Here is a 17,009-nt window from a genome sequence, read left to right as displayed (position 1 = left end):
TGCTTCATCTGGGACTACCTGACTTTACTAACCAGAATATGAAACACATGAAAAGGAATTCATATAATGGAATAAGCTTTGCTCATTTGCGGAGCTGGAAGAAGCTTCACATGGAAGTTTAGGAAAATGCACAAAAATAATTATTGTGATTTCTTTTTTTTCCTAGAAAAGCTGAACAGAAATACTTTAAATAAATGGTATACAAAAAAAAAAAGCCAATTTCTGCCTTAAAATTTAAGTTGAAATTAAATATATAAAAATTGGTTTAGGATATTAGGACTGTCTAAAAATATCCTTATGCAGTGACAAATTCTGGTCTCATTTTAGTGTTGAGGATTGTTAAGAGAGAAAGAGAGGAATTCCTAACAGAAGGGAATGAAAATCGTCAAAGGATTTATATATTAACAAATAGGATTGTACCAAAGATCATGTATTTCAGAGAAAAGCACCATCTGTCACCCTCATACACAAAAAGAGGGGCGGGGGGGGGGAAGGAAAAATAAATAAAAACAGATTTTGGAGCTCCCTCTGCTGGAAGCAGTTTCTTTTCGTTTGCTTTCCCTCGGTGCACTTTCCACGAACACTTTAAAAAAATCATCACCTTTTCAGCTATAAACTGCATGTTTCACTTAATGTGTGATATCAAGGAAGAAGAGATTTCTTTCCTCTTTACACAAGAAGATCAAATACACATAAACCAATACTGCTTACTCCACAACTGGAAAAAAAACCAAAAACCCACAAACAGGATTTAAAGATTGACTGTACTACCAGTGAGATTTCTTTAGCTGTTTTTTCTCTTTTTTGAACATACAAATACTTACAAAGCTTCTCCCACCGCAACCCTGGTCGTCTATTTTCTCTCTACCAAATCAACAAAGAATCACTAAATTACTGTTTAAAAATACAAAAGGGCATTCTCAATAACATCACTGCAGGAACAAGCCCTACAAACATCATGCCAAACACTGCAATTATTACACATGAGTAATGACTCGTGAGTAACAATTATTATTATTACACATGAGCAATAACTCATGGCAGTCATGCAGCAGAGCTGACACACTTGTGATAAGTTCACACCTAAAATTGTATCTGTAAATGTAATTGGGCAGTGCCCCAAATGCCTGGTTTAGCTGTGGGTGCCTTGCAAGGCTAACATTTTGGGATGAGAGCTTGGAGCACGCTGGAAGAGCATCAGCTCAGGCAGGGTGCTGTTTTAAACAATAGTCTTAAAATGGGATGAAGCACGCAGTGGAAGGAGGTTTCTTCTTTACCGACCACAAAATGGATTTAAATGCCTTCCTCAATGGGGTCATTTGTCAGTTTTTATCACCTTTGTCCTTTTTTTCTTTCAGCCTTTTGTCTGCAGACAGGCTTGGCTCTGGCTTCAGCTGCCCAGCGTATCAGCAGCTGCGCTCCAAGCAGAGCACTCACCCTTTAGCTCAGTGGCTGCCTGGCCAGGCTGGTGTGTGACACACTCGGCACAGCTCACTGGCAAGCCTGGGGTGCTCAGCTTCACCGGGAGTTCTAAAAAAACCCAGCATGTTCATTGTCTGAGATCCAGCATACACACATATGGGTGTGTGCATTCTGTACAGAATGGGTACAAACCCATGGTGGAAGAGATGAGAAGTGAAAGAGAATTCTTGGGGATGTGCACAGGTACATCAGGTACGTGCTTTTCAGGAGACAGATCCAGGGTGAAAAGAGCTATGTTAAAATAAGAGTCATAAAAGCACAGAATCATAGATTGAGGTTACAAGGGCAGCGCTAAAGAGTGAAAAACGATGTGAAAAGTGAAAAATGGGGTCACTGAGAAGGAATTAAAGGTGGGACAGCAAAGGCAGGAAGGAAGGACAAAGGAAGAATGCCATCACATCTCACAGTCCCTTTTCTGAGAACTCCCCCCTTTCCCCCAGCACCAACCTACACAGAAAGGAACATGAGAAGTCACTTTTTTCCTTTTCTAGACAAGAAAAAGAGGCACCTTATGCTTTCTAGCTTCTTGTTACTTTTCATCATTTATTCCCACAAGTACAAGCTTTCTCTTTTAATGCTGGGTTTAAATACTTCACTGCAAATCTGAAAACTCTGTGTGATAAATTTTGGTCATTAACATTATTCACTGCTGTATTGTAGATGATGTTCAAGATGTAATGATACCAACAGGTCCAACCCACTGCCAGCCAAAGCATTGCTGCTACAAATTAAGAGAGAGTGGTTAAAATCAATATGCTACTAAACAGACCACACTCCACTTTAATAATTACATTAGACTGCTGAATTTATAATATTACTTTAGTGACACTGGTTCTTTGACTATAAGATCATAACTTCAAATGAAGTTATCATAGTTTGGTAACTTCATTTAACTTACTCTGTTCAAGATGAGTAGTAATAGGGATGTAATCTCCAGGACAGCTGTTAAAGACTAATATTTATTTCTTGGGTACAGTTACTTACAGAGGATAGAATTACAGAAGGGTTATACCACTGCTTAAGGTTAGGGGTCAAAGTGCATGAATTCTAGGAGCTTCAAATTTTATCCTCTTTTTAAGTATCAAATGCAGAAACTATTAAAAGTATCACCTTGATACTTAATCATAGGGGAAGAATGAACTCAAATTGTGAGAACAGGATACATAAAGTGAGTCAGAAGAGTGCATTTTTCCCTTCAGTCAGTGCTGATTCTCCCTAGCATGCAGACCAACAATTGCCTCATGTCTTCAGGGCACTATTTTCACAGCTACTGATTCCTGGTATCCCCTTGGACACAGCTGGTGGCTGCAGCTGCCAGCAGCTGCTCAGGCAGACTGCAGCTTGGAGCACCACAGCACAGCCACCAGAAAGTCCCAGGGAACAAAAGGCTGCTGTTCCCAAACAGGTGTTTTTCCCTGACCTCCCATCCCCATGTTCTGTTCCCAACATATAAGCATGGCTCACAGCTATATTTTGTCGCACGGCCCTTCCATTACATCTGGCTTTGGGAGTTGTTTTGCCCTGCTCAATCAAATCTGTGGGTGGGACAGCACAGGAAACTGATCTGCCTGAGAGAGCCTGAGTGCTAATTGATGGACCAACCTTTAAATCCATGGAATCATGGGATTTTTTGGGTTGACAGGGACTTGAAAGGTCATCTAGCTCCAAGCACCCTGCCATGGGCAGGGACACCTTCCACTAGACCAGGTTGCTGAAGCCCCATCCAACCTGATCTTGAATCCAGGCTCCTGCATGTGGGACTGTATTCTACTTTGCTGCCCCCAAAATACTGTGGGTATTCTTCAGAGAGGCCATGGCAGAGGGAGGATGCTTTATTTTCAAGTTCTGCTGGGAATGAATGACAGCTGTGCAAACTCCTAACAGACCAACTGAGGCCTACACTGGTTTTTATTTGAAAATCCAGAAGAGGCAAACAGATATTGCCAGTTCAGTGGTAGATGTTGGTTTTGGTGTTGTTGTTGTCACGTCCAGAGGGTAAATTCCTGGTAGTCATATTACACAGCAACAGCTAAATTTGATTTATTTCTTATCAATAATTCCCTTTCTGTTTCATAGATACCAAAATAAAAAGATACCTACTTGCATACTAGATATTGACTAACAAAAATAAGAATTATACAGAAAGTGTGACAATAAGTGACAAGAATTCTTTAAGGAAGTTGGTGTCAGCAGCTTCTGTCTGATTACAAGTCTTGGAAGACTACACTGTGTAGAACATTGGAAGAAGAGAATGGAGAGTCCACATTTGGCAAGTCATCAGCTCACATGAAAGAGATGCTGACTGCTGGTCTTTTCATTTTGGTAGGTTTATTTTTACACCAGTTCCAAGAAGCTGAAAGAATGTAGAGGAAAGCCATCTATTTTTACTCCAATCATTTTTTGTCATCACACCTCAGAGCTTATTGTCTGAGTGAGCATAAATTACATAATGCTGTCTAAAAATAAGCTCATGCACAATATTTAGTACCAGAAAATAAATCTCTTTACTGCAGGAAGAACATGTTAACTGCTATTCTTACTGATTCCATCAAGCTTTTAAAACTAAACTTAGCTGAGCTTAAGTTACTTTTCCTTTCCAGTCTATTTCTCACAAGTTCTCCTCCATCCTCTCCCCAGATCACCAGCCTCATCATCAGAACATTCTGCAACTTGAGACAACAGAGAAAGCATAAAGTCATCACACCCCAAGACATTATGAGCTGCAGTGAAGGAAACAGAAGGTTCCTGGTGGAGTCACTCTCCCCTCAATTCTCTCATCAGACTTGAGCCTGATATTGGGGCAGAAAGGCTGTTTGACACTGCTAATTGGCAAATTTACTGTTGTCATATATAGTGCAAGGGTTCTATTGTCATTACATTGCAAACATAATATATCACCAGAATTTCATACCTCCTTGAAGCTTCTTGCAGGCAGCTCCTCCAAACACTGACTCCTCCTTAACCCCACAGGGGCCACCCAATCCACTCTTTTATAACACTCTGCTGATTGGCTACAGCTGCGGCCTGCTGAAGTCAGGCCTGCTCCTAAGCCTTAATAACTGGCTCAGCTGCAACTCTTTAGGGGATAAGATTGCTTTCTATACTACCTTTATTTACTTATATTCTATCCCCCTACAATTTACCTCCCCCAAAAGCAAAAAACTGATGGTGAACTGTTGGGAACTGTATAAGAATAATCTTAAGAAGGAGTATTGTTAATCAAGATCTCACCTTATGAGGGAGTGCTCTAACCCTTATGTTTCAGGGGATTTCATAGCTGAATTCCTGACAGAAGCTTGTGGTGCTGCCTTCCAGGGGTGCATCCAGATTTTTCCCAGGGAATCAAGAATATGGACTAATGAAAAGGGATGGTGCATGTTAACATCTAAACAGGACTAAGATGGGATGCCTTTGGGGCACAATCCTAGACCCAGGACATAGAAAGTGCTCCCATGTCCTATAATTTAGACATAGCTGAAAGTACCTAAGGAAAACCTGCAAATTCATGTTGAATGCACCCCAAAAATGTTCTTTAACATGACCTTTTTAATGATTTATCTAGTCAGTTTTTCCAAATTGCAGCCAGAACAAGCCATCTATATGCTTGCAGAATATCAGTTTGGAAAGCCGCCCCTTTATTCAGCTTCTGCTTGGTCTTATAATTGAGATAATACAATAAATAGTGTAATTCTGACTGCCACTTCATTTTCTGCATGAATTTCAGCATACTGGTTTTGATTAATTTAAAACCCAGTGTCTGTGCTTCTGCTCTCTCCTAGCAAACAGACATTCCAGATCCAGAAACAGACAGTTAAATTTAATAAACATGTAATGCTCATCTCCTATACAATTTAAACTGACACCATGACCCAATTAAGCTTTTTGGCATCACAAACATTCTCAGTTTAGGGAGGGTGGTGGTTCTGCGGCAGTAATAGGAACCAGATATTACTTGTATTGTTTGTCTGGTTTAGACATCTCAAATAGAACACTTAGGAAGCTCCAACAGTGGCAGTTTGGATGAAGAAGTAAAATTAAATTAGACCAAGAGTCTATCAGCAATATCAACCTGGGGACACTGTGAGTTCATGGAGCAATTGTTTTTATGTAGTTTAGATTTCCTGATATGAGTTCAGCATGTTAAGACTAAAAATAAAGATTATATGTGGATTTTTTTTAAAACATGTATGTGATGTTTACATTAAATCCTTGAAATTTCCTAATAAATTAAATAAGGTGCTTCCTATAATTAATCTTTTAAAATTAGTTAGTGATCTGAAGTTAACATATGAATTGCTCATGAACTTCTAATAAAGCCTGCTGGGAACATAATTTTAATTTGGATATATGAGGAATATCTTTAAAATAAAGCACAATAACTCACATTCTCAAAAGAAACCATGCTATCTTGAGTTCTAAACAGTGAGTCTAAACAGAGTTCATTTACTCAGAATGGGAATTGTTGTTCAGTGAATGAATAATGACCTGTTTAAAACCTGCAACTTGTGTGTCTTTGTACAAGGCTCACAGATGACAAATACACGGCACAATGGGATACAGCACCTAAAAGTTTATCTGTACTGGAACACCTCTGTATCTGCAGGCACATCAGAGGAGGGGAATCTCTGGAGTGACCCCAGTGGTGCACTGTCGCCTCCCAAGTCAGGCTAATGCTTTTTTAATTTCAGACCTTCAGTGCTGACACTGCCACAGTCTCTCTGTGGTCACTGACTGCTGAACTCTGTGCTGGAAGCATCTGCACAAGCTTTCCTCAGGGATCTGCTGGTGGGCAGATCTGCAGTGTCCTCAGGCTTGCACCTGGATGTGACACAGAATCACAGAGCCACTAAGGCTGGAAAGGACCTCCAAGACCATGAAGTCCAAACTTTGACTGAATACCACCACATCAGCTAGACCATGGCACTGTCATATAGTCATTTCTTGAACACTTCCAGTGACTGCTACTTCCCTGGGCAGCCCATTCCAATGCTTCACCTTTCAGTGAAGAAATTCTTCCTGATGTCCAACCTGAATTTCCCCTGCATGTCTGGAACCTGTGCTGAAGTGTCAGATACAGGCAAGCTCCCCAGGCCCTGCTCCTGCATGGACCACAAAGTGCCCAAAGCAGCAGGCACAGCTGGTTCCCAGCACAGCTGAGAGCCAGGTCAGCCAGCAGGGTAGAGGTGCCTGCTGGGAGGAACTGACACCAAAGCAGTAAAGGCCCTCTGATTAAGGAACTGTTGAAAACTTTTAAACTGAAGTTAAAAGCAATCAGGATTGTATTACAGATACAATCCAGATGCCGGAGTTTCAATTTACACCTCACATTAGTGCAAGGCAAAAGCCTTGATAATTCTGTCCCCAGATCCCAGAGGTCCCAGCCCAGCCTTGCCGATGAGCTGACTGTCATCACTTCTGGGGGTGTTAGATAAGTGTGACAGGGAGCAAACTGGCTGAATTCTGTGGAGTTTTAATCACGCACCAAACAAGCATTTGAAAGGCAGGGAAGCATTAAGGGTCAGTAACAGACTCCTTAGCCAAAACATTCATGGGTCACAGGCAAAAAGCTGGGGAGTGGTAGCTACTTCACCAGAAACCAGGAGCAAAGAAATACAAATATTACCAGGTACAGAAAGTATGTTATTATTGTCTTATCTTGGAAGAAAGAAGCTGGTACAGAGAAGTTGGCAATACCCCTCTAAAGATCTTGGATTATGGTACTGGTCAAAGCTGTTTGAGCATAACTCAGAAACTTTTGTGGGCTGCTATCAGAATAAAAGAATAACTTTTTTTTTTTGCACAGACAGAGGAAAAGTCTCCCACCATATTATTCAAGGAGAGTTTTCAAGAGCATTCAGCTCAAACCTGGATTGCTACCAATTAAGCTCATGTTGATCAGCTTAATGCCCATGCTAATGCATAAGCATGTTATTGAGGAAAGGATAAGAGGTACCAAAGCCATCCTTGCCTTGGACACTGCTGACAAGGAGCTTTAAACTGTGCAGCTGCCAGTGATAACACATTGTGCTGAGTGGGTATTTATTGTCTCTCCAGTTCCTTTTCCTGAAAAAAATAATTAAGGATAGAAGCAGTCCATTTGCTAACTGCATTCGCAAAGAGACCTGGAGAACACCTGACCAGCTCATTCTGCAACCACCTGGGTTTCAGTCTGACATTTTGACAGTGAAATAATTTCCAGTAATGTTCCTCCTTGGTCAGGACAGTTTCTTGCCCAGAGCTGAGGAATGTGTGATGCCCAAACGCCCAGGTCTGTGTGAGTCCATGCCAGGGAGAACTGCTGAGGTATATTAGGGTTTTTGGCCTGATTATAGAACCATAGAATGGTTTGGATTGGAAGATATCCTAAAAGTCATCTAGTTCCAACCCCCCTGCCATAGGCAAGGATTATCTTCCACTAGTTCACATTCCTTAAAGCTCCATCCAGTCTCAAGGCTGAGACTTGGCACTTCCATGGAAGGGGCACTCACAACATCTCTGTGCTCACCACCCTCACAGTGATGAAGTTCTTCCTAATATCTGATTTAAATCTATCCTCTTTCAGTTTGTCCTTTGTCCTGTCACTACTGTCCTTGTATCAAGTCCCCCTCCAGCTCTCTTGCAGCCCCTCTTTAGGTACTGGAAGGTGCTCTAAGGTCTCCCCAGAGCCCTCTCTTCTCTAGGCTGAGCAACCCAAATTTTCTCAGCCTGTCTTCATAGGACAGGTGCTTCAGTCTTCTGATCATCTTTGTGCCTCCTCTGGACCTGCTCCAAACAGGTCCAGAACCTTCATAACCAGGGGGCTCCAGAGCTGAATGCAGCACTCCAGAGTGGAAGAGAGGAGAGAGAATCACCTCCCTCCACCTGCTGGCCACTCTTCTTTTGATGCAGAAAGCACTCCATAGCTGACTCCATGCTCCATGTTCCTTCAGTGCACTCATAATATTGGAACTAATTCTAAAAATAAGAAATCATGGTGTGACCTGGGCCAGGGCACTCTGTTTAAATATCATATGGCTTAGTTTGGAAAAGAGTATTTAAGGTCAAAGTTTGTGTCTTCATCGTGGCTTACTGTTAAGTGCAATGGTTTCAGGTAACAAGGGCAATGCTGACATGTAATATATTAAGCAAGAGTTTAGTATATCCTTTGATAATTTGAGATTCTTACAATTATACTATAATTATTTCTTCCAAGAAGCAGTGTTACTCAGAGATCTTTTAAATTACATTTTTAGCACGTCAGGAGAGTATTCTTACCCAAGGAAATGTGGTATAATTTTGCTCTTGTGATTCCTGGGACCAGGGAAGAAGCAGTGGCGACAGCCATTGTGTTCAGTGACTGATGAGTATTTTTCTCAACAGTCAGCTCCAAGGATGTTTCCCTCAACAAAAAAATAATTGAAATTTTGGAGCTCCCTCTGCTGGTTCTATGGCAACTTTCAGGCAATCACTTTTCCTTCTCTCTGATTGTTGGTTATCATTTAAATAATTAACTTCAGGTATTTGTATTAAAAAAAAATAAAGTTACTACACAGCTTATTGGAGCATGTGTCTGTGGTAGGTGATGTTATATTGGAGAAAAATCTGACATTCCTCTAACAAAGAGAGAAAAGGTTTCTTTTTTATGTCTAGTTTCAGAACTTGCAAATGCATAGTCATGCAAGTATTTAGTGGGAGCATATATCCCTATCACTCAATTTTTCTACAGATTCCTAATATGTGTGCATTCATGTTATGTGGCTGCTTTTATACATGTTAGAGTCTGCCTTACAAAGTACAAACAAGGTAAACCTGGAAGCCAGAACTCGTGAAAACACTGCACAAAACAGCATAAACTCATCCTTAATGCACCTCATTTAACTGTTACATGGTCGAGAACTTATCTTACTTTTATGCAAAAAAATTTTCCTGCTGTCATGTATGTAAATGGCACTAAAGGGTTTCAGCTGAGAGTTTGATGTTCTAAGACAGCTCACTGTGCCACACAACACAATCCCATGGGTATTTCATGTGCACTTGTTTAAAAACCAGCCAAACAACAGACAGAACTCAGACATCAGGAACAGGCCTTGTCCAAGGTATTGCTCAGCTTTCACTGTCCTCATTACCTTTAAAGAGAGCTCAGGGTCCTTAAGTTTAAAAGGTAAAATTTCATTATATCCAAGTATTTTCTGAATGGTGTCTGAAAATAGATTGTACAACTTTTCTTCCTGTTTTCTTGTTGCTAAAACACACTGGTTTCACAGTTAAGCTGCCATAAATTCCAACCAACCTGAGCTGTGCACATCAACTGTATCCTACAAAAAAATGTTAACAGTGGAGGTGTACAGCTCTCAATAAGGCTGATAAAATACTAATGGGAGAGCAATAATGTAATTACAGGAACGGCTGATTAAATCAAGATAACACTTAACAGAATAAGGTAATTCGAAATCTAATGATTGTATTAGATTATATCATCATTTCAGTGACACCAAGAGGTGATTAGAGATGGAACTTAAACTTTCTACTTTTTAACAATTCAATTTACATTTCTTTAATTGCTAATATAGAAAAATCCTTTCTATTTTCTCTATGTTCATTGAGAGAATATAGAATATTTTCAATTTCAGTTTTCTTGAAGAAAAGGATTCTTTCAAAAGATTAGAAAGGTACTTAGTTCTGAATTTTGACAGGTGGATAATGGTCCCATAAGTACATGGTGCTGAGCTGAATCTTGTGAGGGTTATTAGAAAATTATGCCACTGAGATCACTGGAAATATTATTTCTGATTCAAGCAAAAACAGGAATAACCCACTAGTGACTTTCAAGTTTTCAATCTTTCCAACATTTTATGGTGTATTTAAAATAATATTGGCTTGGGTCTTTGTTATTTATTTAAACTAGGAAAAGATCTTTCAGTGACACTGTTAATCACTACCTATAGAGTATAGCAGAGAGGTCAGACATAAATATTCAGAAACTATAAGCCAGACACTGTAAAAAGTATTTTTTACCAAAAAAGTTAATTTGCTATAGGGAAATTCAGGGGAAAGTTTAGGGGACTCTGACTACAAAAAGTGTCTGAGGTCAAACTGTGATCCAAAACATCTTAAAATCATGGCTGTAAAGCACACAGACCTTTGCATTCAAAGACATTTTTACACCTCCTCATCGCCATGAAAGTGGGAATGGAGCAAAGCTGCTGTTCTGGTACTGTTGAGTGGGAGTGAAGCTGGTGGAGCTGCATGATTCCTTCAAGTAGAGCTGTGCTTCCAGACCACTGAGATGGACTAGAAGCAGAGCTGCAGGTGTACCTGCTCAAGGTGCTGACTGCCTCTCTGACGTTCAAGCTACAGAAGTGTTCCTTTTCTTCCTTGTGATGTTTTGTTCTGACAGATGAACAGTGGGTTGTGGTGAGTAGGTGCCTTGAATGGAGAAAGAAAAACTTTCCAGAGAAAGACAAGTAACATTTCTGGAAAAATGTGGTGCACTCACCTAGGATCTGGCAATGAAGATAAGCAACATAAGGATGCTGCTGAACACAGAAGATGACTACATCAGGGAACTTGCAGCTCCCACTGTTCTTCACCCCTGCTTTCAGTTGCCAGGGAGAATGGAGTTGGAATAATGTTGACAGCAGTAACAGGATGACTTGGAACTTGGTACCTGCTATTCAGAAGGTGCCAACACCTTGTGAGTGATCCTAGTCATGCAGGCTTGCACGAGCTTTTCTGTCGGGGACTGTGATGACACATGCTTCTTTCCTTGCCTTTTCACATGTGGTAAGTCTTTCAGGACTATTGAGTTCAAGTTAAGAAATGTTACTGATTGAAAAGTCACTGCTCCAAAGGACATCTCTTCATAAATGGCATTGCACAATACATCTTATTCATACAATAACACCTACATTTTTAAACAATATGTCTTTGTTATGCATATATTGTTGTGTATGTAGTTATGCAATGATACATATAGAAATATTATGTGCACAATTGTAATTGCACATATTGGCTCAGAATAGTCAAACTTGACAAAAAAACCACATTTTTACTCTTTTCTAAAATAGCTGTGCTCCTTATTAAGTAAAGGACAGTGTTATTCCTTGGAACTACTAACATTCTTCTGTCTAACAGGAAGAAAAGTATTGATAAGAAAAGGCACACCAGATACCTAAGGGAGATGACATAATTATTATTCATTATTAATGAAGCTATTGCCTCATTCACATGAAATACAGACCACTTAATACTCGATCTCCCTAATCTTCCCATCAATAAATACATTGTCTCTAGAATGGGATATTATATATCCTCACTTGGGACATCTCTTCACATGGAATCCACTAATCAGAAGTTTCAGTTCGGTTTGGCTTTGCTCTGTCTTTAGCTCACTTGGTTTTGTAATCCTGGTGCACATCACATTATGATATTTAGCGCATTAACTCATGCAGCCAAAAAGAATCACAACATTCAGAGCACTTAAGAAAAACATGAACAATAAGAAAATTCAGCCATGTAGGGTTTTCTTCTGCTTGCCAGCTGTTTAGAATGAAAAGAAGCATGCAAAGGTGAATAAGCCTGGCTGGAGGTCAGCACAAGAACGTGTTAGCAGAGGAGCTCAGCCACATGGCACGCACACCCTTTTCAGTTCAACTTCTGCCACATTTTTTGTGGCATGTTTAAAATGTTCATACTGCTAGAAAGAACTGAAGGCTGTTTTTTTAAGATGTTTACATGGCAAGTGATTTCTATTCTGGGCTGTTTTACAAGCCTAAGAACTAGGTATCTGCTCCAGAAGTCCCTTAAATAGGATGGGCAGTACCTCCCAGGGGAGCTCTGGAGGGAGCTGCACTGACACTGCACGACCAGGAATATACTCTCCTTCCATGAACACAGCTTAATAAAATACTAGTGTATTCAATAATAATTGATTTGATAGACCATAGACTCAGAGAGGGATGTGATAAAACAGATAATGGCTCAGTGTGTGCCCAGGAAGACAGGCTGACAGGAAGTGACTCATCTGCCCCTTGACTGCACAAAGCACTCAAAAAGAAAATTCTTCTGTAGGTTAGCCCAGCAGACTGCTACTGCCATAGTGCTTTAAATTCTCCAATCATTGGGCTATTGTAGCACTCAAAAAACATTAAAACTTGTGATCATTTGTGGGGGAAGTTAGTTTATAAAGCGAAAGAAGTTAGCAACGTTCCCTGCCAAAGCACTGATGGGTTCTGTAGCAATGGCAACAGTGAGGGAGTAAATCAACAGCAGGTATAATTTGCTTATTATTGTGAGCTCCTCATTTATCTTGGATGTTCTGAATTAATGCTATGAATCAGAAGTAATATCACAACAGTAGTATTTCAACTGGTCTGGTAAAGAACAATCTCAGCAGTATCTGCTTTTCCAAATTTATTCTTTGGTAGCTTATCCCTCACACTGGGTTGAATAGGACCTGTTTGCAGACAGCTTGGAAAGGCAGCAGTACTTTTCCTCCAACTGTATAGAGAAGATGGGCCTTTCTGCAAGCTCAGTAGAATGTCCCTGTGCCTCCTTTTCTTTGCTTCTAAATGGGAAATCTCAAAAACCTCTGCCCAGTAAAGAATCACAGTTCCATTTCCTAAAGTAGTATGCTGAGTACTTCTAATCAGGGGAGCCTGAAAAGTTTCTTTTTTACTGATACACTATCTAGCACATTATCCCACAAAAACTAATCACCGGTGAGACACTATCAAAAATGAGAAATTCACTCTACCTAAATTCTACAGTCTGTGTTTGGATTTAGCTGCCTAAAAAACATGTCTGAGTGGCAGAGAGTGACCCAACCATGCTCTTTCCAGAAAGTCTGGAAAGTCTCCAGGGCATTATCAAACTTGTCCTAATGTGCTTAAACATATCATTTTTAGGGTTGGAAGTTTGGCTAGTAAGGACAGTAGCTATGTTCTGGCTTTGCACTGGCCAGCCAGTAACATCCATCAAACCTGAAAACTAGGAAAGAGGATTTCTGACTGTAAAAGAGATCACCATGCAAGCGGCTGATGCAAAAAGTTCAAGTAGGAAGACCATCACAAATGTTCATGGGTCCAGAATTCTTGATCCCTCTTTCAGGGCAGACACAGTGGCCCATAGGATAAGTCTGACTTTCATGGGCAATTGGTCATGGGTGCACATCAAGCTCACCCTGGCATAGGAGTGAGGAGGAACATGATAGGGTGGCTCTGTGCTTTGGGAGGGAGGTGGATGAATTCCACTTGTTTTGGTCAATGGCACATTTTCAGTGGAAGACCTACCACACAATCAGTCTGCACAGCAATGTTTGTGTCATCCTGCTGAACTCTGAACAGTAAGCCAACACTACCCTTAGTGTTCTCATAATTTCACTGTACCACTCTGATGTACTTGGGCCTCATACTCCCTCAGTTCTCTTAAATTCTACAGTATTTTAACTCACTTGGTTTCAAATGAACTACTTCTAAGCAAATCAAGAGAGAATCAGAACTTTCTGCTAGCAAGTCTCCCAAGGGATTTGCTGTGCAATAAGAAACCACTCCATGCTCTGTTTACCTTGCAGGTTACAACAAGAATATTCTGCAGAGAATTCAAACACAGAAGAAACACACCAAGCAAGTCACTAGAAGAAAATTAAGGCTTACCTTTCTCTGTAAATGTGGAATGCATTAGTAGATTAACTTCCCTTTAGACAAATGTATGGCACAAGATGCAGCATGCTACAGAAGACAAACTACAGATCAGATGCAGTAAAACTCTAATAATAATTAAAATATCAAAGTAAACATTATCTGACTCAGAACCCAGCTACACTAGGGAAGCTCTTCACTGTGCTGCTAGGTTTGAAGTGTAGTTTATCTGTCAGGGCTTAATGCCTGCATTAAAGTTACCCTGGTTACTGACAACTCCCATTCAATCACCTGAAATTCATTGTCTCTGCAGTGGGGAACTGTGTGTTTATTACAGAGATGAGTTTTGATAAAATGATCCAGAACAGAGACACAGATATCTAAACCAGTGTATTTAAAACTGAAAGTAAAAATCAGAAACCAAAAGCTCTCAATCTGTGTTTTCAACATCAGCTGTGTGACAAATCAAAGATGAAGCAAAGTTGTCATGATATTCATAATACGGAAACATTTACCATAGCATGATAATAGATCATGATATTGGTAATGCTGAGGCATTATGTGACAAATATGCAGAGACAAATTGCACATACAGATGAACAAAATATAACGACATAGCTTGAGTGCCATAATTTTTCTAAAGTGGCACAGTCACTTGGAAGGACAATTAAGACTGCTCCACTGCAAGATCACTCACTCTGGACACACGAACATAGCTATACAAGTCTTTAGGGTTCATCAGTTTAATCAAAACAGTGAATTGAGATAAACAGCCTTGGGAAGAGTTGAGAAAACTAAAAGCCAAATTAGGCCTGCAGCACACACAGTTCTTGCTTACGTAAATATATGGGCTTAAAGAAAGATGTTCACAGGCCCAGGATGGTTCTATTAAATGATTTGAAAACCATGGATACAAGTGATAGAAGGGTGAAGATTCAGAAGAATTGCATGTTAAATAATTGGGAGGATAGAAATTTTACGTGCTTGGATTTTTCCTAACCTCTTTATCCCAATCAAAATCTAATGTAGCATCATCCAGCTCTGCTATGGAGAAGAGCGATGTCTTTGTGACCACGCTGGCTGTACTAGAATTTCCAAATGCAAAACTCTTCCTTTTGCTAGGATTGCTCATGTGCACCTGCAGCCACGGGCTGTGGTTTTCCTTGCTGGTGTCATTCTTAACAGCAGGTGAGGTTTCTGATTTTGCCTCAGGACGTGATACAAAGGAGAAGGTGGAGAGCTTAGCTAATGTGCTGGAGCGCACCTTCCCTGTGCTTGGAGCACCCAGCTTCTCCTCTGCCTCCCCTTTCTTCTCAGTGGGTGGAGGTGGCACAGCATCAAAACTGACATCAGAGCATATTGCTGCACTTGCTCTGGTCTCTGTCCCTAAGGCCCGACTCTGCTGCTCTTCTACCCCTTTATTATCAATTGATCCTTTTTCCAAACTACATTTTCCTAAGCCAGTCAATGTTATCTTGCTTTTCTCAGGTGGGCAGCATTCTTCTGGAAGATGCTCTCCTTGGAGCTGCTCTCCTGGCTTAAAAATAGTCTCACTTGGTAAATGAGAAAATTCTTCATTTGTCTTCTCTGAAGAATGACCAAGCTTTGTCCTTGGTCTGAAAGAAAATTTAGCTAGTTTAGCAGCTGGGGGACTTTCACTTTCTTGCTCATGGGAACTCACAACCTTTGTTTCCTTCACTACTTGATCTTTACTTCTTTTTCTTGTGGAAACTGCTGTGTTTTTTGCTGCTACTGATGTGCTGTTCTCTTCTCCTAGCACAGAATCTGTATCACTTGAGAGATCTGCCAGGCCAGAGGCAGGTAATACAGAAGGAAGGGCCTTTGCCTCAGGGTCCTGGGTACTTGTAAAGAATCCATATGACTTCTCCCTGTGCAGCCTCCTCCAGCTTCTAGAAGCATGTTGTCTAATAACTGAATCCTGCACACTAGCACTTGGTGCTGGCTCTGCAATATTATCTTCTGAGGAAGAACAGTTGTGTTCTTCAGTCCTTTTCCTCCTTAACTTGGAAACTTTGTCCTTTTGGTTCAGAGGAGCATGCAGATTCACAGCTGCTGGTGACTCTCTTATTCCATTTTGCTTCCTTGGTATTGAAGCAGTGCTTTCTTCTGAACTTGAAGTTTTTGAAGCCAAATTATTTGGAGATATCTTGGGCACATGACACTTCCCCTGAGAATTTTCTTCAGCATCAATGCTGTTATCTTCCATGGTGTCAAACCATGCCAGGCTGCTTGTATTTTTGTTACTAGCATGTGCTGGGTTGCACAAGGGTTCTAGATGAATATTCCCTTCACTGCTGCCTTTGAGTAAAGGTGTCTGTGGCCCAGAGTTATCTCCTTCTTGACTTGAAGGTTCTGACTGAGACCTTTCCTTTGACTGCCTAAATGCATCCTCATTTGAGCACCTTGTGGTAGTACTGAAATTTGCTTCTTCAGGCTGCTGCTGGCATGAATTTTCCCTTTTCAATCTACACAATGGAAAAAAACCAAAATAGTAAATTAATTTTCTTCTTTTTTTTTCATTGCATTAGTGATAAATAATATGCATGACTGGTGGAAAGCTACAAATAATGTAGGTCACAAAATATATTATTAAGTTTCACATACAGCTCTGAAAGCTGGTGTTGCAGTCTGTGATCTTTCAGCACCTTTGACAGTAAGTGGCAGAATTTCGTGTCCCCAATAGAAGGCAGGCAGATGGACAGAGAAAGCAACCTAAGCCTAAACTACATTTCCTTGGGAAACCAAACAGAAAAAATAAAAATGACACAAAAACTTACAATCATTGCTAGAGTCCCTTACAGGTTTTACACATTCTGTAAGTCTATCTTCTAGAACAGGAACCTAATGAAATCTTATCCTGAGCCAGGTAAAGTCTCACATGAGTTATTG

General features: G+C 40.4%; 1 protein-coding gene across 1 annotated transcript in view; it reads right to left on the bottom strand.

The window, feature by feature from the left end:
- Positions 1-14,493: 14,493 nt before the first annotated feature.
- Positions 14,494-17,009, bottom strand: part of MCM9 (minichromosome maintenance 9 homologous recombination repair factor) — a 47,010-nt gene continuing 44,494 nt past the window's right edge. The window contains exon 12 of the mRNA XM_059467841.1: positions 14,494-16,585. Within this exon, the coding sequence (XP_059323824.1) occupies positions 15,076-16,585 (1,510 nt within the window). The 3' untranslated portion in view covers positions 14,494-15,075. The remainder of the gene's footprint in view (positions 16,586-17,009) is intronic.

Source organism: Ammospiza nelsoni, chromosome 3, assembly GCF_027579445.1.
Source record: "Ammospiza nelsoni isolate bAmmNel1 chromosome 3, bAmmNel1.pri, whole genome shotgun sequence".
Lineage (NCBI taxonomy): Eukaryota > Metazoa > Chordata > Aves > Passeriformes > Passerellidae > Ammospiza > Ammospiza nelsoni.
Note: the sequence above shows the minus strand (reverse complement) of the source record. Positions and strands in the feature narration are given on the sequence as shown.